The 26,147-nt window shown below is 48.6% G+C and overlaps 1 protein-coding gene across 1 annotated transcript in view; it reads left to right on the top strand.

Moving 5' to 3' along the window:
- Positions 1–26,147, top strand: part of GPATCH8 (G-patch domain containing 8) — a 128,375-nt gene that overhangs the window by 42,316 nt on the left and 59,912 nt on the right. The window contains exon 2 of the mRNA XM_068261842.1: positions 23,536–23,610. Within this exon, the coding sequence (XP_068117943.1) occupies positions 23,536–23,610 (75 nt within the window). The remainder of the gene's footprint in view (positions 1–23,535; positions 23,611–26,147) is intronic.

Below are 26,147 nucleotides of genomic sequence, written 5' to 3'. Positions count from 1 at the left end.
GCCGTCACACACTGATTACTATTACACTAAGAGGCCCCTCCCCCATCCCTCCCACCCCAGCCGTCACACACTGATTGCTATTACACTAAGAGGCCCCTCCCTCATCCCTCCTACCACAGCTGTCACACACTGATTGCTATTAGACTAAGAGGCCCCTCCATCCCTCCCACCCCAGCCGTCACACACTGATTGCTATTACACTAAGAGGCCCCCCCCCATCCCTCCCACCCCAGCCGGCACACACTGATTGCTATTACACTAAGAGGTGCCTCCTCCCCATCCCTCCCACCCCCGCCGTCACACACTGATTGCTATTACACTATGAGGCACCTCCTCCATCCCTCCCACCCCAGCCGTCACACCCTGATTGCTATTACACTAAGAGGCCCCCCCCATCCCTCCCACCCCAGCCGGCACACACTGATTGCTATTACACTAAGAGGTGCCTCCTCCCCATCCCTCCCACCCCCGCCGTCACACACTGATTGCTATTACACTATGAGGCACCTCCTCCATCCCTCCCACCCCAGCCGTCACACCCTGATTGCTATTACACTAAGAGGTGCCTCCTCCCCATCCCTCCCACCCCAGCCGTCACACACTGATTGCTATTACACTAAGAGGCCCCTCCTCCATCCCTCCCACCCCAGCCATCACACACTGATTGCTATTACACTAAGAGGCTCCTCTCCATCCCTCCCACCCCAGCCGTCACACACTGATTGCTATTACACTAAGAGGCCCCTCCTCCATCCCTCCCACCCCAGCCATCACACACTGATTGCTATTACACTAAGAGGCCCCTCCTCCGTCCCTCCCACCCCAGCCGTCACACACTGATTGCTATTACACTAAGAGGCCCCTCCCCCATCCCTCCCACCCCAGCTGTCACACACTGATTGCTATTACACTAAGAGGCCCCTCCTCCATCCCTCCCACCCCAGCCGTCACACACTGATTGCTATTACACTAAGAGGCCCCTCCCCCATCCCTCCCACCCCAGCCGTCACACACTGATTGCTATTAGACTAAGAGGCCCCTCCCCCATCCCTCCCACCCCAGCCGTCACACACTGATTGCTATTACACTAAGAGGCCCCCCCCCCATCCCTCCCACCCCAGCCGTCACACACTGATTGCTATTAGACTAAGAGGCCCCTCCATCCCTCCCACCCCAGCTGTCACACACTGATTGCTATTAGACTAAGAGGCCCCTCCTCCATCCCTCCCACCCCAGCCATCACACACTGATTGCTATTACACTAAGAGGCCCCTCCTCCGTCCCTCCCACCCCAGCCGTCACACACTGATTGCTATTACACTAAGAGGCCCCTCCCCCATCCCTCCCACCCCAGCTGTCACACACTGATTGCTATTACACTAAGAGGCCCCTCCTCCATCCCTCCCACCCCAGCCGTCACACACTGATTGCTATTACACTAAGAGGCCCCTCCCCCATCCCTCCCACCCCAGCCGTCACACACTGATTGCTATTAGACTAAGAGGCCCCTCCCCCATCCCTCCCACCCCAGCCGTCACACACTGATTGCTATTACACTAAGAGGCCCCCCCCCCATCCCTCCCACCCCAGCCGTCACACACTGATTGCTATTACACTAAGAGGCCCCCCCCCCCCATCCCTCCCACCCCAGCCGTCACACACTGATTGCTATTACACTAAGAGGCCCCTCCTCCATCCCTCCCACCCCAGCCATCACACACTGATTGCTATTACACTAAGAGGCCCCTCCTCCGTCCCTCCCACCCCAGCCGTCACACACTGATTGCTATTACACTAAGAGGCCCCTCCCCCATCCCTCCCACCCCAGCTGTCACACACTGATTGCTATTACACTAAGAGGCCCCTCCTCCATCCCTCCCACCCCAGCCGTCACACACTGATTGCTATTACACTAAGAGGCCCCTCCCCCATCCCTCCCACCCCAGCCGTCACACACTGATTGCTATTAGACTAAGAGGCCCCTCCCCATCCCTCCCACCCCAGCCGTCACACACTGATTGCTATTACACTAAGAGCCCCCCCCCATCCCTCCCACCCCAGCCGTCACACACTGATTGCTATTACAGTAAGAGGTGCCTCCTCCCCATCCCTCCCACCCCCGCCGTCACACACTGATTGCTATTACACTAAGAGGCCCCACCTCCATCCCTCCCACCCCAGCTGTCACACACTGATTGCTATTACACTAAGAGGCCCCTCCATCCCTCCCACCCCAGCCATCACACACTGATTGCTATTACACTAAGAGGCTCCTCCATCCCTCCCACTCCAGCCGTCACACACTGATTGCTATTACACTAAGAGGCCCCTCCTCCATCCCTCCCACCCCAGCCGTCACACACTGATTGCTATTACACTAAGAGGCCCCTCCATCCCTCCCACCCCAGCTGTCACACACTGATTGCTATTACACTAAGAGGCCCCTCCCCATCCCTCCCACCTCAGCCGTCACACACTGATTACTATTACACTAAGAGGCCCCTCCCCCATCCCTCCCACCCCAGCCGTCACACACTGATTGCTATTACACTAAGAGGCCCCTCCCTCATCCCTCCTACCACAGCTGTCACACACTGATTGCTATTAGACTAAGAGGCCCCTCCATCCCTCCCACCCCAGCCGTCACACACTGATTGCTATTACACTAAGAGGCCCCCCCCATCCCTCCCACCCCAGCCGGCACACACTGATTGCTATTACACTAAGAGGTGCCTCCTCCCCATCCCTCCCACCCCCGCCGTCACACACTGATTGCTATTACACTATGAGGCACCTCCTCCATCCCTCCCACCCCAGCCGTCACACCCTGATTGCTATTACACTAAGAGGCCCCCCCCATCCCTCCCACCCCAGCCGGCACACACTGATTGCTATTACACTAAGAGGTGCCTCCTCCCCATCCCTCCCACCCCCGCCGTCACACACTGATTGCTATTACACTATGAGGCACCTCCTCCATCCCTCCCACCCCAGCCGTCACACCCTGATTGCTATTACACTAAGAGGTGCCTCCTCCCCATCCCTCCCACCCCAGCCGTCACACACTGATTGCTATTACACTAAGAGGCCCCTCCTCCATCCCTCCCACCCCAGCCATCACACACTGATTGCTATTACACTAAGAGGCTCCTCTCCATCCCTCCCACCCCAGCCGTCACACACTGATTGCTATTACACTAAGGCCCCTCCCCCATCCCTCCCACCCCAGCCGTCACACACTGATTGCTATTACACTAAGAGGCCCCTCCTCCATCCCTCCCACCCCAGCCGCCACACACTGATTGCTATTACAATAAGAGGCCCCTCCCCCATCCCTCCCACCCCAGCCGTCACACACTGATTGCTATTACACTAAGAGGCCCCTCCATACCTCCCACCCCAGCCGTCACACACTGATTGCTATTACACTAAGAGGCCCCTCCTCCATCCCTCCCACCCCAGCCGTCACACACTGATTGCTATTACACTAAGAGGCCCCTCCTCCATCCCTCCCACCCCAGCCGTCACACACTGATTGCTATTACACTAAGAGGCCCCTCCCCATCCCTCCCACCCCAGCCGCCACACACTGATTGCTATTACAATAAGAGGCCCCTCCCCCATCCCTCCCACCCCAGCCGTCACACACTGATTGCTATTACACTAAGAGGCCCCTCCATACCTCCCACCCCAGCCGTCACACACTGATTGCTATTACACTGAGGCCCCTCCCCATCCCTCCCACCCCAGCCGTCACACACTGATTGCTATTACACTAAGAGGCGCCCCAGGGCCCCCAACACCTAAATATCTAGTTTTCTGGCTTGCAGTCACTGCCATGTATCCCCTCTTCTTATTCCTCTCTGCTTTTAAACACAATAGGGGAATGATAGCTGAGTGAGTTGTGCGCCCCCCTCCTACACTGCGCCCTGAGGCTGGAGCCTCTCTCACCTCTGCCTCGACCCAGCTCTGTTTGATTGTAATACCTGAACATGTATATCTACTTTGGTATTTAAAGGAAACAACATCCAAGCTCCCTAAAAAAAACAACAAAAAAAAAAACAAAAACAAAAAAAAACACTTACCCGGGGCTTCCTCCAGCCCCTGACAGACATTCTGTGCCTTCGCTGCAACTCCGGTGCCTCCCGTTGTCTCGTGCTGCAGAAGCCGACCTGGCGAGGTTGACTTCTTGGTCGGCTTCCTCTGCGCTCCACGGCACTGGTCAAGTGGTCTGTGATGACGTAGGCCGGACCACGTGACCCGCGCCGTGGAGCGCAGAAGAAGCTGTCCTCGCCAGGTCGGCTTCTGCAGCACGGGACAACGGGGAGGCACCGGAGCTGCGGCGCGAGGGCACAGAATGACTGCCAGGGGCTGGAGGAAGCCCTGGGTGTTTTTTTTATTTTTTTAGGGAGCTTGGGCCATCACTTTAATGACATATGTAACCCTAGCTTTACCTGTTATTGGGTTTTGTTTTATGTTTGTCTGTTATCATTGCTCTTTTTAGAGCCAAAAACAATAAAAATTCTCAGTAAAAAGAAGTCAGAAACATTCGATCTGCATGCTTGTTCAGGGTCTAATGCTGGGCATACACGGTAAGTTTATGCACCGGTATCGAGCCAGCAGCTCGATGCCGGCGCGTCGCCGCTCATCCGCGCAGATCGATTCCCGCTCGTCTCTGCGGGCATGCCTTATCAGCCGCTCGATTCCCCACTATTGTCCGCCGGCGGGGATCGAGTAGGGAATCTATCTGGCGGTTCATCGGACCTGTCGGATATTATCAATCGAGCCATCAGAGGCTCGATTGATAAGGAAACAAACTTACCGTGTATGCCCAGCATAATGGCCCATACTCACGGGCTACAAATTGTTGCTGTCGGGAGCGTGTGCGCGACAGATAGGCGACAGCTCGTCGCCACGTCCCTCAGCATACACACGGCGGAGGGACCTGGCAACTGATGCGGCGGAAGCTGTCGCCGACGTTCCTCCCCCCGCCAGAAGCTCAGGGTATTCCCTGCTGGTTGCTGTCGCTAGTCCGCATACACACGGCGGAGGGACCGGGCAACTGATGCGGCGGAAGCTGTCGCCGACGTTCCTCCCCCCGCCAGAAGCTCAGAGTATTCCCTGCTGGTTGCTGTCGCTAGTCCGCATACACACGGCGGAGGGACCGGGCAACTGATGCGGCGGAAGCTGTCGCCGACGTTCCTCCCCCCGCCAGAAGCTCAGGGTATTCCCTGCTGGTTGCTGTGGCTAGTCCGCATACACACGGCGGAGGGACCGGGCAACTGATGCGGCGGAAGCTGTCGCTGATGATCCTCCCCCCGCCAGAAGCTCAGGGTATTCCCTGCTGGTTGCTGTCGCTAGTCCGCATACACACGGCGGAGGGACCGGGCAACTGATGCGGCGGAAGCTGTCGCTGATGATCCTCCCCCCGCCAGAAGCTCAGGGTACTCCCTGCTGGTTGCTGTAGCTACTCCGCATACACACGCGGACTAGCGACAGTTGCGGCGAAGTTGCGCGGCAACTTTCGGCAGGCGATTGACAGCGCCAATCGCCTGGCGACAGCAGCGACGAGCAACGGTTCGGGGTGCGTGCCCGTGTTGTGCCTCATACTCACGGGCGACCTGTCGCCGCAACACGCGAGCGCCACGTGGTTGCGGCGACAATTGTAGCCCGTGAGTATGGGCCATAAGGATAAAAGTATTAGAGACACAGAATCAGCAGGACAGCCAGGCAACTGGTATTGCTTACAAGATAATAAACATGTCCGCCTCCATATACTTCTCACCTTGGGTTGCCTTTAACCTTGGCTTACGATCTCTGACTTGGATTATTAGTGGCCCCTACATATCTCTAGTTTCTATAATCCTGCTCCTGACTTTTGAATTGCTTTGTAGCGAAGCAGATCTGCACGTTTCAGTAGCAGTGAATGGTGAAAATGGCCATTTGTGTTTTTACCTAGTAGATGAGGGAAGCCTGACTGATGTCAGCAATGTGCTGTATTCCCCACCCCCACCACCATCTGGCTCTGCTGTTACCAGGTACTCCTGAATGCCTTATTTATGACTGATTGGAATACTGTACAGTCCTAATGGTTAAATAATGCACTGGTTTTGTCTGGAGCAGAGGGAAGGCAGCCCGAGAGCCCCTGGTGCAATAGGCAGTGCAGAGCTGCTGTGTGATTTCAGAAATAGCATTGCCTGGAAAGGAAGCAGCTGTTTCTGGAAGCTTCAGCACATATGTCTTGTCCCTATTGAGTTAGAGATGGATATTATGCTCGACTGTTCCATTTTGCGCAATGTGATGTCTGCAGAGGAGGCCAGTTAGTTACTTAGTCTGTTATGTGCTGCAGAGTGATCGGCATGGATATCCCCTGTGAATAGATCTACTGTACTAGATGCAAGCTCTCCCCTATACGTGCCTTCTTACAGGATAGGAGAAGCCATTAGACCACTAGTTCTTAACCTTTGGCATGTGAACCCCAGAGTCGTCTTGGACAGGTTCCAAGGGTACTTCTGGGTGTTGATACCCGAGGTGGCATGAGATAGACAGACATGTGTATGTACAGTGCCTAGCACACAAATAACTAGGCTGTGTTCCTTTTTTTCTTTCTCTGCCTGGAAGAGTTAAATATCAGGTATGTAAGTGGCTGACTCAGTCCTAACTCAGACAGGAAGTGACTACAGTGTGACCCTCACTGATAAGAAATTCCAACTATAAAACACTTTCCTAGCAGAAAATTGCTTCTGAGACCAAGAAAGCGATACAAAGGGGAATTTCTTGTCAGTGAGGGTCACACTGTAGTCACTTCCTGTCTGAGTCAGGACTGAGTCAGCCACTTACATACCTGATATTTAAATTTCAGGCAAAGAAAGAAAAAAAGGAACACAGCATAGTTATTTGTGTGCTAGGCACTGTACATATGTACTGTATGTCTATCTCATCATGACATCATCACTTCGGGTATCCTTTAAAGAGACCCAGAGACGAAGATGATACTAAATTTATACATACCTGGGTCTTCCTCCAGCCCCATAAGCCTGGATCGCTCCCACGCAGCCATCCTCCGTTGCCTCTGTCTGCCGGCATCGGGTCCCGTAATTTCAGCCAGTCGAGCTAGTCAACGCAAGCGCAGTGTGCTCCCTCTGTACTGCGCAGGCGCATGCGTACAGAGCCGGAGGGAGCCCCTGCGTATGCATACAACTGGTCGTGTCCGGCGGAAGTGACGGGACCCGGTACTGGCGATAGAGGCAACGGAGGAGGCGGCGTAGGAGCGATCCAGGCTTATGGGGCTGGAGGAAGACCCAGGTATGTATAACATCTTTTTTCATTTTCAACTACCCTTCGTCTCTGGTTCCCTTTAAAGTGTTCCTATACTCATACAGCATAGATCTTTTTGACCTATGATGTTTTCACCCCCTGGTCCAGCAGGACTGCTACTATCAAAGTGACTGCCCTGATGTGCTGCCCTAGCTCTTCGTAATGCCACTCCCACCCTCATCATTGATACCCAGGCTGGGCTTGGTATGGCCCACAGCCAGGTAGCCTCCAAGTGTGCCCTGTGTACCGGGGGGGTTGTGAAGGCCCTTTCTTAATTTTGAGTTGGTTGCAGCAATGCGGAGTGACAGGCTCCACGACTGCAGCCTTACTGTCTGTTCTGGAGGCAGTTACTGGGGTTCTCTCTGTATGCAGAAGATAAGATGCCTCAGGTACAGAGACACATACTTACCAAAGGAGAGGGATGCCTCTGGTTCCTAACAAGGCCTCCCTTGTTTTTCTCCGGTGCCCTGTTGCTGATCACGGACCTTCCAGTTGATCAGGACTGCGCTCCTCTTCTAGCAGGAGCGGTGCTGTGCCTGCGCGGTAGCATGGAGCCGCTAGTGCTTACTGTGCAGGCGTGCTATACTCGTGCAGGAGCAGTACAGCCACGCACTCATTACTGGTGAGCCCTGGTCTGTAATCTGTGGAGGGTCTGCGCTCAGCCGCGAGGGAGGCCTCATTTCAACCCAGAGCCTTCCCTCTTCTTAGGCAAATATGTGATCTTGCTTTGGCTACGTTACACTTTAACTCGGCAATGGGAGCCTGTGGATCATCAAGAGGCTTCCTGGATCCTCCTGGTGGCCACCAATCCAGCGCTGGGGTCTGTAAGCATATGTGACAAGGGATTGTCCAATATGGTCTTGTAGCTGCGCTCCTGTCTGGGTGCGAGCGTCTCCATTCTGACATATGCTTCCATCCCTCCATCTACCGCCACCACAAATTAGTGGGATGCAAACATTGATGGGCATGTAACGATGCAAGCAGTTGTGCAAAACACCACGTTCCAGAAACACGTGCAAACAATCACTCAGAACTGTACAAATCCCTCCAGCATCAACACTACACTAAAACTGCCGGAATACAGGACAGTACATTATGTTTTCTATATGTTTTAGTAACCATTTATGTACTGTGGGATTTGCTTTATTGCCTTTGCTATTTGAGTGATTGCCAAGTCAGATTCCTTGTTTTAATATAAAACAGATATGATCCTCTCGGCTCAACGTAGCTGAACAGGTTCAAATGGGGACGTTAAAAGCTTTGCTTCCATAAATATTTGAGGGCTTTTCAGCTTTTACCCTTGCAATGATCTTTCCCTTATTAGTACTCCAGTCTGCTTAAAACATGCATGTGTGTACATACGTTTCTAAAGGCTCATACACACCTACCAACAGTCTGTCCAACTATCTTCCAAACTTGTCTGTTGGAGGATATGTTGGGCGTGTGTACGGCTGACAAACATCCAGATGACCAACTGATAACAGTTTGTTATCAATTTATTTTTATCTGGTAAACAAGTAATAAGGATGCTAATCAGGCAATGTAAAAGTTAAAATCACTATTAAGGTGGCCATACACTGGTCGATGTGCCATTAGATCGACCAGCTGACAGATCCCTATCTGATCGAATCTGATCAGATAGGGATCGTATGGCTGCCTTTACTGCAAACAGATTGTGAATCGATTTCAGCCTGAAACCGATCACAATCTGTTCAGCTGCTCCTGCCGCCTGTCCCCCCCCCCCCCCCGTATACATTACCTGAGGCTGGCTCCCGGGCGTCTTCTCCGCACTGCACCGCACCGCTGTTCTTGCTCCATCCCGGCGCTTCCTGTGTTACTCCGTGACCAGGAAGTTCAAATAGAGCGCCCTCTATTTCAACTTCCTGGTCACCGGAGTGACACAGGAAGTATAAGCGTACACTGGGACATGCGGAAATGCGGTGCAGCGAGGAGAAGAGGACCCCGGAGCCAGCTTCAGGTAATGTATACATGCTCGGATCGGGCCCGAATCGTACGCCGCAAGCGACGCGCTCCTACCGCCGGGCGATCGAGGGTAATTTCCCGCACGGCGCGATCGACGGTCCGATCCGATTTCGGGAGGGAATCGGATCGGCGGGTGCGTTTAGCGCAAGCGATTGGCAGCAGATCCGATCCCAGGATCGGATCTGCTGTCGAAACGGCCGTGAATCGAGCCAGTGTATGGCCTGCTTTACTTTTCTTGTTGATAAATGATCATTCCCCAGTTTACCTGACTCTTATTTGGTACACAAAAAGGAAGTTGCAGGGCATGCTGGGTTGTCCTTTTTTGCTTCTCTACTTCCCCCTCAGACTTATGGTAACTAATGCAGCCTGATTGGCTGAAGCCTCTTTCCCTCCTGTTTTCCCCTCCCACATCTCTGTTCCTCTCTGATTGGCCAATATTTCTCATGCTGAGACAATGCACTTTCTATAGTGGAGGGCGGGCAAATCAGGCAGAGGAGAATAAGGGAGGAAATGACATCAAGCTTGGCTTCAAAATAGACACACTTAAAATGCGAAATGCTAAGAAGGAAAAATCGCTAAAATCAAAACGTGGTCAGTACAATACATGTGTTATGTAAGTAGAGCAAGTATTTATCTACTTTATATATGTGTTGTTGTTTTTTTGCTGAGATTGTATGGCTGACAGGAAGTGAAGGAACTGGATTTCCTCAAGAACATGGGCTGTACTAGCTTTTTTTCTTTTAATACTTTTATTTTGAAACTGGATGCCGTCTTATTTTATTATTTTTTCTTTAAATTTTACTTGACATCGACTTTTTGATTATTTGAGAACATTGAGTGCTGGGCTCCACTAGCAGCACTCTAACAGCTGTTCACCATTGGACACCTATAGGGGTGGGTCCTCTGCTCCGGATTCAATACAAAAATGCAGCAATTGCAATTTTGTAATCACATAACAGGGATGTGGGGCAAATTATGATCGCTTTGGGAATCTGGTTTAAAATGCTGGACTTTGCAATTCCTGAAATAATGGGTGGTTTCTGATTTTTGGAATCCGCTCATAGTGGGCTCCAGGCCTTGGGGCTCTCTTATATTGCAAATGACAGTATGTCCTGAGACTATGAGGAGAAATGTCAAACAAAATGCTGCATGCAGGACTTTAGCCATTAGGAAAAATCAGACTGCAATCAGATCTGGTTTTCGTTTGTTTGTATGGTTTTTGCCATTTTTCATCGTTTAGCTGATGTCTTTGTGTTTTTGCAATTTGCATGCATATGGTATAAACCGCCCTGAGGCCTTGTGCGCATTACAGGCGGTTTTGTTAAATTTTAAGTGCGGACAATTTTCAAAATTGCCCTGAAAACGCTTGTGCAATGATTCTCTATGAGAGAGTTCATATCCGAGCAGTTCGTTTGCGATCCGCTTTGAAAAGCCGAGCTTGAGCCATTTTTGTGGCGTTTTGCCTCAATGGAAGGTATAGGAAAAAACGCAAAATGCTCACAAAATCGCTTTGGCAAGCAATTGCGTGTGTTTTTTTTTAAAAAAAAATGCATTGTATTTGCTTCAAAAAAAAAATTCCGGATCAAAAGATGTAAGCGCTCTGCAAAAGTGCTTACAAAATCAACCGCAAAAATCGCCTGAAAACGCTTAAAAAAAAGGGGGGAAAAAAAGCACACGGTGGACGGACACGCGAGCCGAACGCAATGTGAACAAGGCCTGAACATTGAACTCTTGCCTCTGTAGTACAGCTGTGAGATGTTGTATGCAACTCCTTCATCCTGTCAGACGCACAGCAGTTGCCTGGCGGAATTTGCTCCATTGTACGCGGTTTCCCTCCATTCCCCCCCCCCCCCCCCTTTATAGCAACATACCCGTCATCAGCCTCTATAATGGGGGACAGAGGGACGAGTTTGTGTAACGGAGCGATTTCTGGCAACGGAAAAGGGGAGAACAATGGTGTGCGGTGCTGGGATGTTGGGCCTGGCTAAAGATCCAACATGACCGCGATTGTACTCGCCCACGGAAATAAAAAGGATCCACCATTTCTCATTCATTTCCCGAGATGTCGCTGTTCCATGAATATAAGCTTTATAGGGCTACTTAAAGTTAACCAGAGACGAAGCACCCTCATGTATTTTACCATATATATCAGTGGGAACATTAGAGAAAACACCTACTCTGCTCTCTGTTTCATCCTTCACTGCTCAGCCTGCTTGTTAGCAGCCCTGATAAAATCCCCGACTGAGCATTCAGTCTGGCTTTGCTCAGGAATCATTATAGCTGAGTCATTATAGCAGAGCCAGAAGGGGGCAGGCTCGGGCTTGAAGACATCAGAGAAGACAGACTCCGTTATGATTCCTGAGCAAAGCCAGACTGAATGCTCAGTCGGGGATTTTATCAGGGCTGATAAGAAGAAGGCTAAGCAGTGAAGGATGAAGCAGAGAACAGGGTAGGTGTTTTCTCTAATGTTCCCACTGATATATATGGTAAAATACATGAGGGTGCTTCGTCTCTGGTTCACTTTAAGTCAAAATAAATATTCAGTTTAGTTTACCTGGGGCTTCTTGCTTCCCCTTGGGTCATCCTATGTTCACGCTATCCTTCCAAGACCCTCCATCGAGCAGCGGCGACCCCCTCAAAGCTGGCCAGTCTCTAAGGCTACTGCACATGAGCAGCCCTGAGCCGCACGCACTCAACTGCTGGGAGCACTCTGCGCATGTTCAGCAGCAATATTTGCATACTGCGCATGTGCAGAACGCTTTCAGCCGTGGTTAGGAGGCGCATGGCTGGCCAGCTATGCGGAGGTCACCGCTGCTTGCCTGAGGGCCACAGATGGATGGTGTGGGCACAGTATAACTCCAAGGGGCTGCAAGAAACCTCAGGTAAGTTCAACTGATTTTTTTTATTTTGACTTTATATTTCCTTTAAGGTACTGTCCTGACTGTAGATCACTGGAAGAGCGTTGTGCACAGTCAGGCCTTGAGGACAACAAGCTGTTATAATTTAGGACCTGTTTTTAAGAAAGACAAATCTGCAGCGTTTACCCGTTTGCGAGTCGGAGAGGAAACGCTGCTTACCTTTCAGCTGCCTAAACGTCCAGATCGCACTTTGAGGCGAATGTGGACAGCATGCTGCAAATCTCTGCACTATAGCTATGCATGGCACAGCTTAGCGAGTAGGGCTGCTGCGACTGTGCAGCAGAACGGGAACCGCGGCTCCCAGTAGAAATAAGCCCTAATCCTATAAGAAATGTCCACAATGGAAGAATATGTTCATATTGTAAGCAGTGGCTTCAAACTCTCTAGACTCTGTTTTATAAGCCAGAATGGCCCAGAGCCAAGTCTAGTAAATTTAGGACATTTTTACAAGGACCATCCTTTGGCTAAAAATTAACTGTGATTGGTGAGAATGCAGTCATGGGACTCGCTAGATTTAGCAGCCATTCTCTTGTAAAATGTATTTTCTTTTCACAATGTTGCTTTCCGTTTATGCTGTTGTAACCTCATTACGTTTCCATTCAGTTACACTCCGTGACGATTTCTCTATATGAAGGCTAAGGTAAGCTGTACTGGACATAGCATAGCACAGTGCAGACTCCCAGGCTATGCAGATATTATTTATAGGAGTCCGCTATATTAATAGAATGCTGCGGAGGAAGCTGGGAGTTATCGAGGTTGGCGTGTGAATACGGGATTTGGGCCTCATTTAGACAGGAATGTGATTAAAGTGGAGCTGAACTCTCGCACAGGACAGAAGGAAAGCCGAGAAATGCACCCTGTATTTATTTAGAGAGTTTAGCCTGTCTAATCCCCCATCTGTGTCTAATCACAAGTTGTAAATTGATCTCTCCCCTCGAGCATTGTAATAACAGCGCAGGAGATTTGAGTGCAGCCGGCGACCATAATAGGAATTACAGCTATAGCAGTGCACAGTGAGTAACTTTGGTGCCGTCAGAAGGCGGAGCTGAAGTTGCTTTTAAAACACTGTAATTTGGCTGCCAGCAATAGCTGGAAGATGAATTACGTCATTCCCTATTATCCACGTGGACCTGGAGGGGGAATAGTATTTAGCGCTGCCGGGAACTTGTGCAGCAGCAGGATCAGCCATACCGGCTGTATCCTGGGCCCAAGTCTCCCGCGGGGATTTCATATGTATGCCCTCCCCTGTGTCACATGACTGCCTATGGCAGATAAGCTCATTTGAAAGCACAGGCTGTAAACAATATGTCTGCTTCCATGAATCAGGATGTAGAAACCATGTAGAGTTATTGTAGGATTTGTATCAGCTGTAATAAATATACATGTGTTTTCATTAACCATTTAAGGACCACAGGCTTCTCCCCCCCCCCCCCCCACCCCCAGTGACCGGGCTATTTCTTTTACTGATTAGGCCACTGCAGCTTTAAGGCCTTGCTGCAGGGCTGTACAACTGATTCCCCCCCCCCGCCCCTTTTCTGCCCACCAACAGAGTTTTCTGTTGGTGGGCTCTGATCGCTGCTGTGGTGTTTGTTTATTATATATATATATTTTTTTATATTTGTATTTTTAAATAAATGTGCTTTTTTAAAATTATTTTTATTCCCCGCCTGGCAGCCAAACCCAATCGGTTGGCTCTCATAGACATCAGCCTATGACAACCGATCACTCCTGAACCTCCCAGGGTGTCACACGGCTGTCCCCAGTACAGCACTGCCTTAGATCGCAGAGCAGTACATTGTAAATAGACGGCGATCGCTGCTGGGAGACTGGCGATGGAGCGGAGCTTTGTCATGCAAGCGGAGATGCGCGCGCAATCTCCTGCAAAACCCCGCCCCAGGACTTCACGCCAATTGGCGTTTAGCGGTCCTGGGGCTGCCGCCATGTCCACGCCAATTGTCGTGGAGCCGTCGTAAAGTAGTTAAAGGTTATTTTGTTGTGTATCTTTTAGAGCAGAGAGGAGTTCTTAGTTCAGGTCCACTTTAAGGCTGCTTTTACAGTAAGACGTTACAGGCGCACGTTAGTGCAACCCACCGCACAGCAAGGAAAAATCAATGGGCCCACGTTGCTTTACATAGTAACGCAGCACGTTTTAACAAAGTGCTGCATGCTGTACGTTATACTCGGCTAAGCCACGTTAGGCTGTTTGCACATGCTCAGTAATGTTGGAGGAGGAGGTCTCCCCTCCTCCTCCGCGGCCAGCCACATGGCTAATTAATATTCACTGCCTGGTGTGATGTGCAGTGTTTACTTCCTGGAGCGGCCGCTCTGTGCGGCGATTGGCTGGCGGGACCACGTGATGCGGATCACGTGGTCTCCACATCGCATAGCACAAAAAAGGCGCACCAAGAGCTGCATAACGCGGCTCTAGGGAGCGTCCACGTCCACCACCACCGGGCGTTGCGTTAGGGGCACGTTATGCGACTTATAACGCCCCCTAAAATGCAACGTCCTAAAGCATATCCAAACTTTGTGTATGAGGAGGAACAGGCTGAGGCACACCCATAAAATATAACGCTTACATAGTTGTATTACAATATCTTGCACGTTGGATACGCATGAAAATCACTTGAAAGAAGCATTGAGGTGCAGGAGCTGCAGACAGCCGTTTGTATTCTTCACAGAACTGCATCAGGTCTTAGGCTCCACCTTTTATTGCTGCATCAGGTCTTAGGCTCCAACCTTTATTGCTGCATCAGGTCTTAGGCTCCACCCTTTATTGCTGCATCAGGTCTTAGGCTCCACCCTTTATTGCTGCATCAGGTCTTAGGCGCCACCCTTTATTGCTGCTTTCAGTTTACTGACATGCTTCCCTATATTTTCTGGAGACGTATGGAGGTTTTAAATGGGCTGAATAAAATGACAGGAGTTCGTGTTTCAGCATTGCGAGAGTAACGTAATGGTTCTTTTTGTTGGTAATCTGTTTAGTAGTGATTATTAAGAGTTGTTTTTTTCAGTCACAGAAATAAGACTGTAAGGCCTCGTTCACATTGCGTTCGGCTCACGTGTCCATCCGCGGTGGCCTTATTTTGAGGCGTGTTTTCTTTCTGATTCCCGGCGTTTGGGTGGGCGATTTGTATTGGGGGGCGCGGGCGGCTAGCGGTTTCCCACGTAGTTTCCCCGCGCGTTTTGGTAATGTTTGGGTTCTGTGCAGCTAAGTCACTCATTTTCTTAAGCCCCAGTAAAAACTGTACTTTGTCAAAAAAGCAAATGTAATTAAATCTGTTATGCTGTAGCTGTTCACAACCTCATGCCTGACTGACATCTGTGGGGCAGAGCAGGTAATGGTTTGGTTGATTTGGATTGCTATAGGACAGGGAAGCTATGCCTCAGGAGCCAGATGTAGCTCCTTTGATGGCTACATCTGGCTCACAGACAAATCAGTAGGGGTTGGTTCACTAAGCTACACTGCTCAAGCAGCACAGGTTAGTGTGGCAGCGCAAGTAACATTTTCAAAGTAAGCACGCTACTGCTGTAGCATGCACCACTAACTTACTCGCACTACCCCAAAACTAACGGCTGCTCCAATTGTCCCACTCTGGGCCCTGTCAGGTCCAGTGACTTTGTAGGACACGATCCCTGCACTTTGATTGGCCCTATAGCTTGTCTGTCACTTGACGCCGCCTATTGAACCAAAGTGCGGGGTCTCGTCCTACAAAGTGAACCAACCCCCAAGTCAGCTAGCTAATTGTACAAACTGTTAGTCGGTATTTCTCCTGTCTGGCTCTCAGGGAAATTGCTGATGTTGCTGAAACCCAAGAGAAGCTGAAGACGTGTCTGACACTGTTGCTGCCCGGCGGATGAACTGTATACACATCACCATGGCAACAGGGACAGCCCTCTTCTGCGCATGCGCACTGTCCCAGTTTGAAACCTATTGTATGGCTCTTAAGAAAATACATTTTAAAATATGTGATGTTTATGTCTCGCTTGTCAAAAAGGTTCCTGACCCCTGGTATAGGATGTGTTGCTGAGGACATTAAGGCATTCTGTGTGTGTAAAAAAAAATAAAAAAAAATAAAAAAATGAATTTCTATTAAAAGCGGATACTTGTCCTGTTGCTTATCAGCAATCTAGTACATAACTTGAATGGAGCCTCTCTCGTGGCCGATTTGATTTGTGTCGTGGAGGATCTATTTTGGAGGAGAACGCTTGAATGATTGCCGTGGTTTTAGCCAAGGTGGAAGTATCTGGAGGCTAGAAGAATATCAAAGACCATTAAGAATACGACTTATAAATACAGCGTGACAGCAGACACTGTGGATATTGGGCCAGATTTGGGTGGAGACAGCCTTTAAATTATGTTGCTCTAATATCAGGGAATTTCCTGTGAGATGATCTAATATTTGACTCTTATCACTTACGTAATTTCTGGTTCCAAAACGAGATCCAGATTGTGAGAACATTGAAGCCATCTGCAGAGGCCGGTCTTGAATGCATTGAGGAAAATAAACGGTTTAATTGTGGAGTGGGTGGCTGAGTTCACACTTCGTGTGCTAGCAAAATGTGCTTTTTATCAGGAAATCATCCCAGCTGTCTTGTCCCTGAAACCCTTCTTCCTAAAAATCGCCATACACGCTTAGATTGGCAAACCGATCAATTCCTCTCTGATCTGAAACTGATCAGACGGGGATCGATTCACCACATACACTGCACACACAGGTTTTCAACAGATTTCACTATGAAAGCTATTAAACCTCTATCGAACTGCAGCGTTGCGCTGTTCAATACAGTGCATCGCTATTTGCTGTTGATTTACAGCTGCGTAAAATATTTACCTTCCGGTCATATCACAATTGCGATTATTATTACAGTAAATCTATTAAAATTATGATCTATGCAGCTTGTTGCATCACAGATGACAGGCAGATTGGATCAACATGATCACATCTGCCAGTAAAAATTGATGCTTGTATGGCCAGCTTTAGGGGATCTTAATGTAATGATAGGGATAGAAGCACTTATCCAAGTCCAGCCTTCATGAGGGTGCAAACTAGTGATTTATTTAGTAGCAGCTCAACCCTCAATATTTATTTTAAGAGTTCTCCTACATAGACTGTATTGATTTGTCTGTGGGTACTTGGAACAGCACATCTGTTGCTAATGGGAGAGGTTGAGAGATGGCGCTTGACAGAGCAGCTTCTGGACAGGAGGGGAGCCAGTTGTCACTAAAAGAGGAACTTCAGCCTAAACAAACATACTGTCGTTAAGTTACATTAGTTAAGTTAATTAAAATAGATGGGTAATATAATTTCTTACCCACCCGGTTTTAAAAGAACAGGCAAATGTTTGTGATTTCATGAGGGCAGCCATCTTTTTGGTTGAAAGGAGGTGACCGTAAGCATGAGACACAGTTCCAACTGTCCTGTGTCCTGATCACCCCTCCCAGCTGCTAGGCAATGAGAACATCATCATAAATCCCATCATGCTTTGCACAGCATCAGGGGGAAAATGCCCATTGCAGTTTTCTTTGATGGGGTGGAGCTTAGCTTCTGTGCAGTTAAAAATGAAGCTTTGGTTGGAAAAACAAAGTTCTGATGCTGTGAAACTGTTAGGGCCTGTTTCCACTACACGCAGATTGGATGCAGAATGGATGCAGACAAACTGACTCCAATGAATGCCTATGGGAAAATTTGCATCAGAAAAATTGCGTTTAGTGGAAACAGTCCCATAGGCATTTATTGGAGTCAGGTTTTCTGCATCCTTTCTGCATCCATTCTGTGTGTAGTGGAAACAGGCCCTTAAAGAAACACCAAGCCTTTTCAGTGCTGCTGAGTAGATTTTTAGTCTGAAGGTTCACTTTAAAGATCCGGTATGCCATGTGGACCCCTGTACACACACTGAATTCACGGCCAAGATGGCCCTGACCAGCCACCGCGTTCAGTCTATAGTGTCTACGAGGCTTAAAATATCCTAACAAACTTGTTCTAGAGTTGTTTTTTTAACACAGTTGAAGCCCCTAGCTGGAGAATCTCCTGTCCTTTGCTATGTAAAGTCAACAAAAGGGGCGAGCATGCACAGTTTAGTGAGAGCCTAAATGTACCCACTCGTGTTTGAGGAGGGGGCCGAGGCATAGGGGTTAATGTACCTGTATGACTGCCTCTTGTTGACGTGCTCCATTCTCCTGATACTTCCTGCTGCACAGAGGAAGTTCTGACTGAAGCAGGGTGTGCTGGGAGGATGGAGTGCAGCCTGGAGTACCGTGGAAAGAGGCAGTCATACAGGTATATTAACCCGCTCTGCCCCAGCTCCTTCTTGAACCCGAGCCGGTAGTTTCGCTTCTCGTAAAACTTCTCTCATCCATAGTCAACACTTAGGCCCCGTTCACATTACAAACGCGGATGGCCATGCGTGCGGACCGCAACGCGTACGAACACACGCCATCCGCGTTCGTATGCGTTGCGTGGCTGATCCCATCACTGAAAAGTGAATGGGACAGCCGCGCGTTTTTACAAAAAATGCTTGCAGCATGCGTTTCCGGACCGCACAGGTCCGGAACGCATGCAGTGTGAACATCAGACATTGCACTCTATGCAATGTCTGATGTCGTGCGTGTCGGCCACCTGCACGCGTTTCCAAAACGCGGCTGGAAACGCGTGCAGTGTGAACGGGGCCTAATACAGAATATATAAACTGTTCAGGAGAACAGTAGATGTAAACCTATTAGCTTCTACAGTGGCTGACGCACCTCACCCCACTACACGCAGAATCTGCATGCAGAAAACTGACTCCAATGAATGCCTATGAGCCTGTTTCCACTGAACGCGATTTTTCTGATGCAGATTCCCCATAGGCATTCATTGGAGTCAGTTTTCTGCATGCAGAATCTGCGTGTAGTGGAAACAGGCCCTCAGGGAGATCAGCTCTGCAGATGTGGTACTTCCCTGAACTACCAGTGGTAAAAGGGAATTTTAAGTGTGAGGAATTCAGATTCCCTTTTAAACAATGCTAGTTTGCAAGGCTTCCATGCTGGGAATTCGGCTATAGTTGTTTGAGCTCCTGCAGCCAGTGGAGTCAGAGTCAAAGCATCAGATTTGCATGGTCATTCTGGGCCAGTGACTTACAGTATTAGCACCAGGGCTGTGGAGTTGAAGTCTGAGCCATTTTGGGTACCCGGAGTTGGACTCAGTGGTTTCATAAACTGAGGAATCAGAAGATTTTTGTACCGACTCCACAGCTCTGATTAGCACAGAAGTCAGGCACTTGCCATTGTTTGTTAGAGAATGAAGATGGCAGCCTCCATATTCTTCGCACCTTATTCTGCAGCTCTAGTCATCAAAGTAGCACGACACCCGGTTAGTAAAGCAATGTTATTTAAAGGGAACCTGAAGCGAGAAGGAAATGCTGACATTTCATTTTAAACAATGCTCATTGCCTGGCTGTCCTGCTGATCCTCTGCCTATAATACATGTAGCTATAGACCCTGACCGAGCATGCAGATCAGATGCTTCTGACAAAGATCTAGCAACATTAGCTGTGTGTTTCTTTCAGGTGTGTTTCAGACACTACTGATGTCAGAATGATCAGCAGTACTGCAGGGAACTGGTAATGCGTAAAAAGAAAGTAAGTCAGCCTCCATATACCCCTTGCTTTAAAAGCAATGCCTGGGTGTGTCTGGAGAAGAGGGTAGAGACATTAGGTCATTAACCTAGTCTGATGGAGAGTGGTTGATGTGGGTAAATGGCATTTTATATGCACCATAGTTACATAGTTATTAGGGTGGAAAAAATACGTCCATAGAATTCAACCAAAGAACAAAGTACAACACCAGCCTGCTCCCTCACATATCCCTGCTGATCCAGAGGAAGGTACAGCACCAGCCTGCTCCCTCACATATCCCTGCTGATCCAGAGGAAGGCACAACACCAGCCTGCTCCCTCACATATCCCTGCTGATCCAGAGGAAGGCACAACACCAGCCTGCTCCCTCACATATCCCTGCTGATCCAGAGGAAGGTACAGCACCAGCCTGCTCCCTCACATATCCCTGCTGATCCAGAGGAAGGCACAACACCAGCCTGCTCCCTCACATATCCCTGTTGATCCAGAGGAAGGCACAACACCAGCCTGCACCCTCACATATCCCTGCTGATCCAGAGGAAGGCACAACACCAGCCTGCTCCCCCACATATCCCTGCTGATCCAGATGAAGGCACACCACCAGCCTGCTCCCTCACATATCCCTGCTGATTCAGAGGAAGGCACAACACCAGCCTGCACCCTCACATATCCCTGCTGATCCAGAGGAAGGCACAACACCAGCCTGTTCCTTCACATATCCCTGCTGATCCAGAGGAAGGCACAACACCAGCCTGCACCCTCACATATCCCTGCTGATCCAGAGGAAGGCACAACACCAGCCTGCACCCTCACATATCCCTGCTGATCCAGAGGAAGGCACAACACCAGCCTGCACCCTCACATATCCCTGCTGATCCAGAGGAAGGCACAACACCAGCCTGCACCCTCACATATCCCTGCTGATCCACAGGAAGGCACAACACCAGCCTGCACCCTCACATATCTCTGCTGATCCAGAGGAAGGCACAACACCAGCCTGCACCCTCACATATCTCTGCTGATCCAGAGGAAGGCACAACACCAGCCTGCACCCTCACATATCCCTGCTGATCCAGAGGAAGGCACAACACCAGCCTGCACCCTCACATATCTCTGCTGATCCAGAGGAAGGCACAACACCAGCCTGCACCCTCACATATCCCTACTGATCCAGAGGAAGGCACAACACCAGCCTGCTCCCTCACATATCCCTGCTGATCCAGAGGAAGGCACAACACCAGCCTGCTCCCTCACATATCCCTGCTGATCCACAGGAAGGTACAACACCAGCCTGCACCCTCACATATCCCTGCTGATCCAGAGGAAGGCACAACACCAGCCTGCACCCTCACATATCCCTGCTGATCCAGAGGAAGGTACAACACCAGCCTGCACCCTCACATATCCCTGCTGATCCAGAGGAAGGCACAACACCAGCCTGTTCCTCACATATCCCTGCTGATCCAGAGGAAGGCACAACACCAGCCTGCTCCCCCACATATCCCTGCTGATCCAGAGGAAGGCACATCACCAGCCTGCTCCCTCACATATCCCTGCTGATTCAGAGGAAGGCACAACACCAGTCTGCTCCCTCACATATCTCTGCTGATCCAGAGGAAGGCACAACACCAGCCTGCTCCCTCACATTTCCCTGCTGATCCAGAGGAAGGCACAACACCAGCCTACTCCCTCACATATCCCTGCTGATCCAGAGGAAGGCGAAAAACCTTTACAAGGCATGGTCCAATTAGCCCCAAAAGGGAAAAAATCCTTCCCGACTCCAGATGGCAATCAGATAAAATCCCTGGATCATCACCACTGGGCATTACCTAGTAATTGTAGCCATGGATGTCTTTCAACGCAAGGAAAGCATCTAAGCCCCCTTTAAATGCAGGTATAGAATTTGCCATAACTACAGCGCTGCGTAATATGTTGGCGCTATATAAATCTAATAAATAACTACCATAACTACTTCCTGTGGCAATGCATGCCACATCTTAATCACTCTTACTGTAAAGAACCCTTTCCTAAATAAATGGCTAAAACGTTTTTCCTCCATGCGCAGATCATGTCCTCTAGTCCTTTGAGAAGGCCTAGGGACAAAAAGCTCATCCGCCAAGTTATCATATTGCCCTCTGATGTATTTATACATGTTAATTAGATCTCCAAGGCGTCTTTTCTCCAGACTAAATAAACCCAGTTTATCTAACCTTTCTTGGTAAGCGAGACCTTCCATCCCACGTATCAATTTTGTTGCTCGTCTCTGCACCTGCTCTAAAACTGCAATATCGTTCCTGTAATGTGGTGCCCAGAACTGAATTCCATATTCCAGATGTGGCCTTACTAGAGAGTTAAACAGGGGCAATATTATGCTAGCATCTCGAGTTTTTATTTCCCTTTTTAATGCATCCCAAAATTATGTTAGCTTTAGCTGCAGCGGCTTGGCATTGAGTACGATTATTTAACTTGTTGTAGATGAGTATTCCTAAAGGTAGCCATACACTGGTCGATTTGCCATTAGATCAACCAGCTGACAGATCCCTATCTAAATGAATCTGATCAGAGAGGGATCGTATGGCTGCCTTTACTGCAAACAGATTGTGAATCGATTTCAGCCTGAAACCGATCACAATCTGTGGAGCCGCCGCTGCCACCTGTCTCCCCCCCCCCCCCGCGCATACATTACCTGACGCTGGCTCCCGGGCATCTTCTCCGTGCTGCACCCGCTCCATCCCGGCGCTTCCTGTGTCACTCCGTGACCAGGAAGTTCAAATAGAGCGCCCTCTTTTTGAACTTCCTGGTCACTGCAGTGACAGGAAGCGCCGGGATGGAGCGGGTGCAGCGCGGAGAAGATGCGGAGAAGACGCCCGGGAGCCAGCGTCAGGTAATGTATACCTGATCGGATCAGCCGCCGCTAGCGACACGCTCCCTACCCGCGGGCGATCGAGGGTAATTTCCCGCACGGCGCGATCGATGGACGGCGGGTGCGTTTAGCGCGACCGATTGGCAGCAGATTCGATCCCAGGATCGAATCTGCTGTCGAAACGGCCGCGAATCGGGCCAGTGTATGGCCACCTTAAGTCCTCCAAGTTTGATGTCCCCAACTGTATCCCATTTATTTTGTATGGTGCTAGTCCATTGGTACGACCAAAATGCATGACTTTACATTTGTCAACATTGAATTTCATCTGCCATTTATGCGCCCATATAGCCATCCTATCCAGATCCTTGACGTGTCAAAAACATAGTGTAGGCAGACTTTTTGCCATGTGTATTAAGGGCAATGAAACGAGTATGGAGATTAAACAGACTTTTAGAAATTAAGGGAAGTCTAATATCAGACATTTTTGTGTTTTAGGGCTGGTTCAATGTTTGTCTTTGCGTCGTCAAAAGATGGCCGCTGCGGCGGCCATTGTTAACTTTAACCTATGTCTATTCAAATGAAAAGTACTATCCTAAAAGTGCTATTGAACGTGCATTATGTACACTGCACTGTTGCGTGTTTAGGAGAGGGCTGTCGAGCAGCCAAAAGAGGATATAAGATGATGGGGACCAGCCTGGGAGCTCATGACGTCTTGCACGGTCCAGACCAGCCACCTTACCGGAAAAAGAAAAATTACTGAGTGTTCATTCTCACTTTGATTATCCACTAGGCTGTTGACTTATTTTAGTAACGTCTGATTTTGTCTTGTGTTTTTTAGGGTAACCACTTTGACCAGTACGAGGATGGACACTTGGAGATAGAGCAGGCCTCTCTGGACAAGCCAATTGAATCGGTAAGACGATGCATTCTGGGCAGGTTTTTATTCATCCTTGTACTTTCTTTTCGTTTACTTGCCCACAGAGACAGATAGACTTTTAGACGTAGGAATCCAGCTTAAAAACAGTCATTGGTGTTTATTTTTCCAGTATTTTCTTTCATTTCTTTTAGTTTTATTTTACTTTTGTAGTCTGTATAACCTGTTGAAAGGGCCTTGCGGTATTTCGCAGGCTTTTGGAAGTTACGGGCCTGTCTGGCCAGCCCTTTTCATGTTGGAGAGGTTAGAAGCAAACGTTTAATTCCTAGCCTAGAGTGTAGGTGGCTCGTTTAGCCATTTTTGGCAAAAAAATCCACCTGTTTTGTTTAAAGTGGACATGTTAGCAGCACAGTGATGAAGTGACCATCTTGAGCCTAACTAGATAGTACGCTCAGTAAGAGTTTGTAATGATCCAGAAGGTTACGCTCACTCAAGTGGTCACCTGCTCACTGTGCAGTCAGGTCCATTTTAAGTGAAATGCGCATTGCACCTCAGCTGAACTTTGCAGCCTGTCAAATGTAACAGAGAGCAACAGTGACTTACGGTTCTCCCAGTGAACAATATGGCAGCTTCGGTGAACGGTACAGAAAGTCTATACTAGACTGATACGGGAGGCGCCCAAAAATTGGTGGTAGAATGTTAAATTTGCATAAAATAACAGTTCAAAAGTTAGTATTAGTAAAAAATCGATTTCCAATTTTTTAAAAACAAAATCATACAGTGCACGACGACAACGCGTTTCTCGGCATAAGCCGCTTCCTCAGGTCAAGTACGTGCCTTTAACCTATTTTAGTTCCTGGACGCAGAAACTACGTCCAGGAACCTTGTGTGCTCCTGCAGCCGATCGCGCGCTCCCGGCCGCGGTTTGTTAGCCAGGCAATCAGTGAATCGGGCTATGGTGCCCAATCACTGATTCCTCTCCCCCGCTGAAAAAGCGACAGCTTCTCTCGGAAGCTTCGCTTTTTATGGCTGTAGCGTCCCCATGCGTCTCTCTAAGCGTATGTTACGCTTAGAGTGACGTCATGTAAACAAACTCATGGCCGCCATCTTGTGGCCAAAAAGTAAAACTACAACTAAAAGTAAAAAAAATAACTCAACACACATTTACCTTATAAATCTATTGTTTACATCCCACCCTCCCAAAACTACCCAAATAAAATGTTTAATATATATATATATATATAAGAAAAAAATTACAATAAAAAAACATGTAAATATTTACCTAATGGTCTAAACTTTTTAACTATCAATGTAAAGATGAAATATTTCTATATTTTTTTTTTATTTTAAACTTGTAAATAGTGATAGATGCAAAACTGAAAAAATGTACCTTTATTTCCAAATAAAATATTGTCGCCATACATTGTGATAGGGACATAATTTTAACGGTGTAATAACCGGGACAAATAAGCAAATCCAATACGTGAGTTTTAATTATGGAGGCATGTATTATTTTAAAACTATAATGGCTGAAAACTAAGAAATAATGAATTTTTTCCTTTTTTTTATTCTTCCTGTTAAAATGCATTTGCAGTAAAGTGGCTCTTAGCAAAATGTACCCCCCAAAGAAAGCCTAATTGGTGGCGGAAAAAACAAGATATAGATCAGTTCATTGTGATAAGTAGTGATAAAGTTATAAGCTAATGAATGGGAGGTGAACATTGCTCAAGTGAAAACGACGGAACGCAAATGGGTTAAAAACAAAATAAAAAATGGCGCTCAGATCCAGACTATAATAATATACGACAAAACTATATCCAATCTATAAAAGTGTAGATAAATTCACCATAGTATACAGGTAATGTGTATATACTGCATATCACTAGCCTAACAGTAAGGTTCCCAGTAAAAAATTCTTACACGTTTTTCTCTCGACAATCATAGTGTAATATACAGCTAAACAGTAAACATTCCATATGTTGAAAGATACAAGTAAGTTGGCTAAGCTGCTCATGAGGGGGTGTACCCATCAGTAACCTATAGCATGTATATACATTATTACATCTATAAACCACATTCCCTACTTAGAAAACATTCATCCTGTGAGCTTGGTATGGGATTGATGATGCATATCGAGCTAGTAGGGGAAACATTTTTATCTCCAGTTATAAAGGTTCATTAAATGAAGTTTGAGCAAGCAGTACACAAGCCTGGCTCCCCCACCCTTTCTCCAGAGCTGCCCACTACGCAAGGTCAGCAAGATACTCCAATTCTAACCTGATGACTTTGATGAACAGAGGCGCCAGCAGAATAAAAACAATAATTAAAAGTTTTAAAATATGCTGGGGAGGCAGTGGTGGACTTGCCTCCGAAAGCAGACTAGACTAGACTACTTGTCTGACATAAATAAACACTTTATTAGTACCCCAATAGATGCAACGCGTTTCACAGGACCAAGCCCGCTTCATCAGGCAATAAAACGGGTAAAAACAGTAGCTGTCAGGGAGCACGTATAGCGCCACAGAGGCGGAGGTGGAGGAGGAGGTGTTACTAGCCAGAGATTTCAGAGGCAGAGG

Source organism: Hyperolius riggenbachi, chromosome 12 (assembly GCF_040937935.1).
Source record: "Hyperolius riggenbachi isolate aHypRig1 chromosome 12, aHypRig1.pri, whole genome shotgun sequence".
Classification (NCBI taxonomy): Eukaryota; Metazoa; Chordata; class Amphibia; order Anura; family Hyperoliidae; genus Hyperolius; species Hyperolius riggenbachi.
Note: the sequence above shows the minus strand (reverse complement) of the source record. Positions and strands in the feature narration are given on the sequence as shown.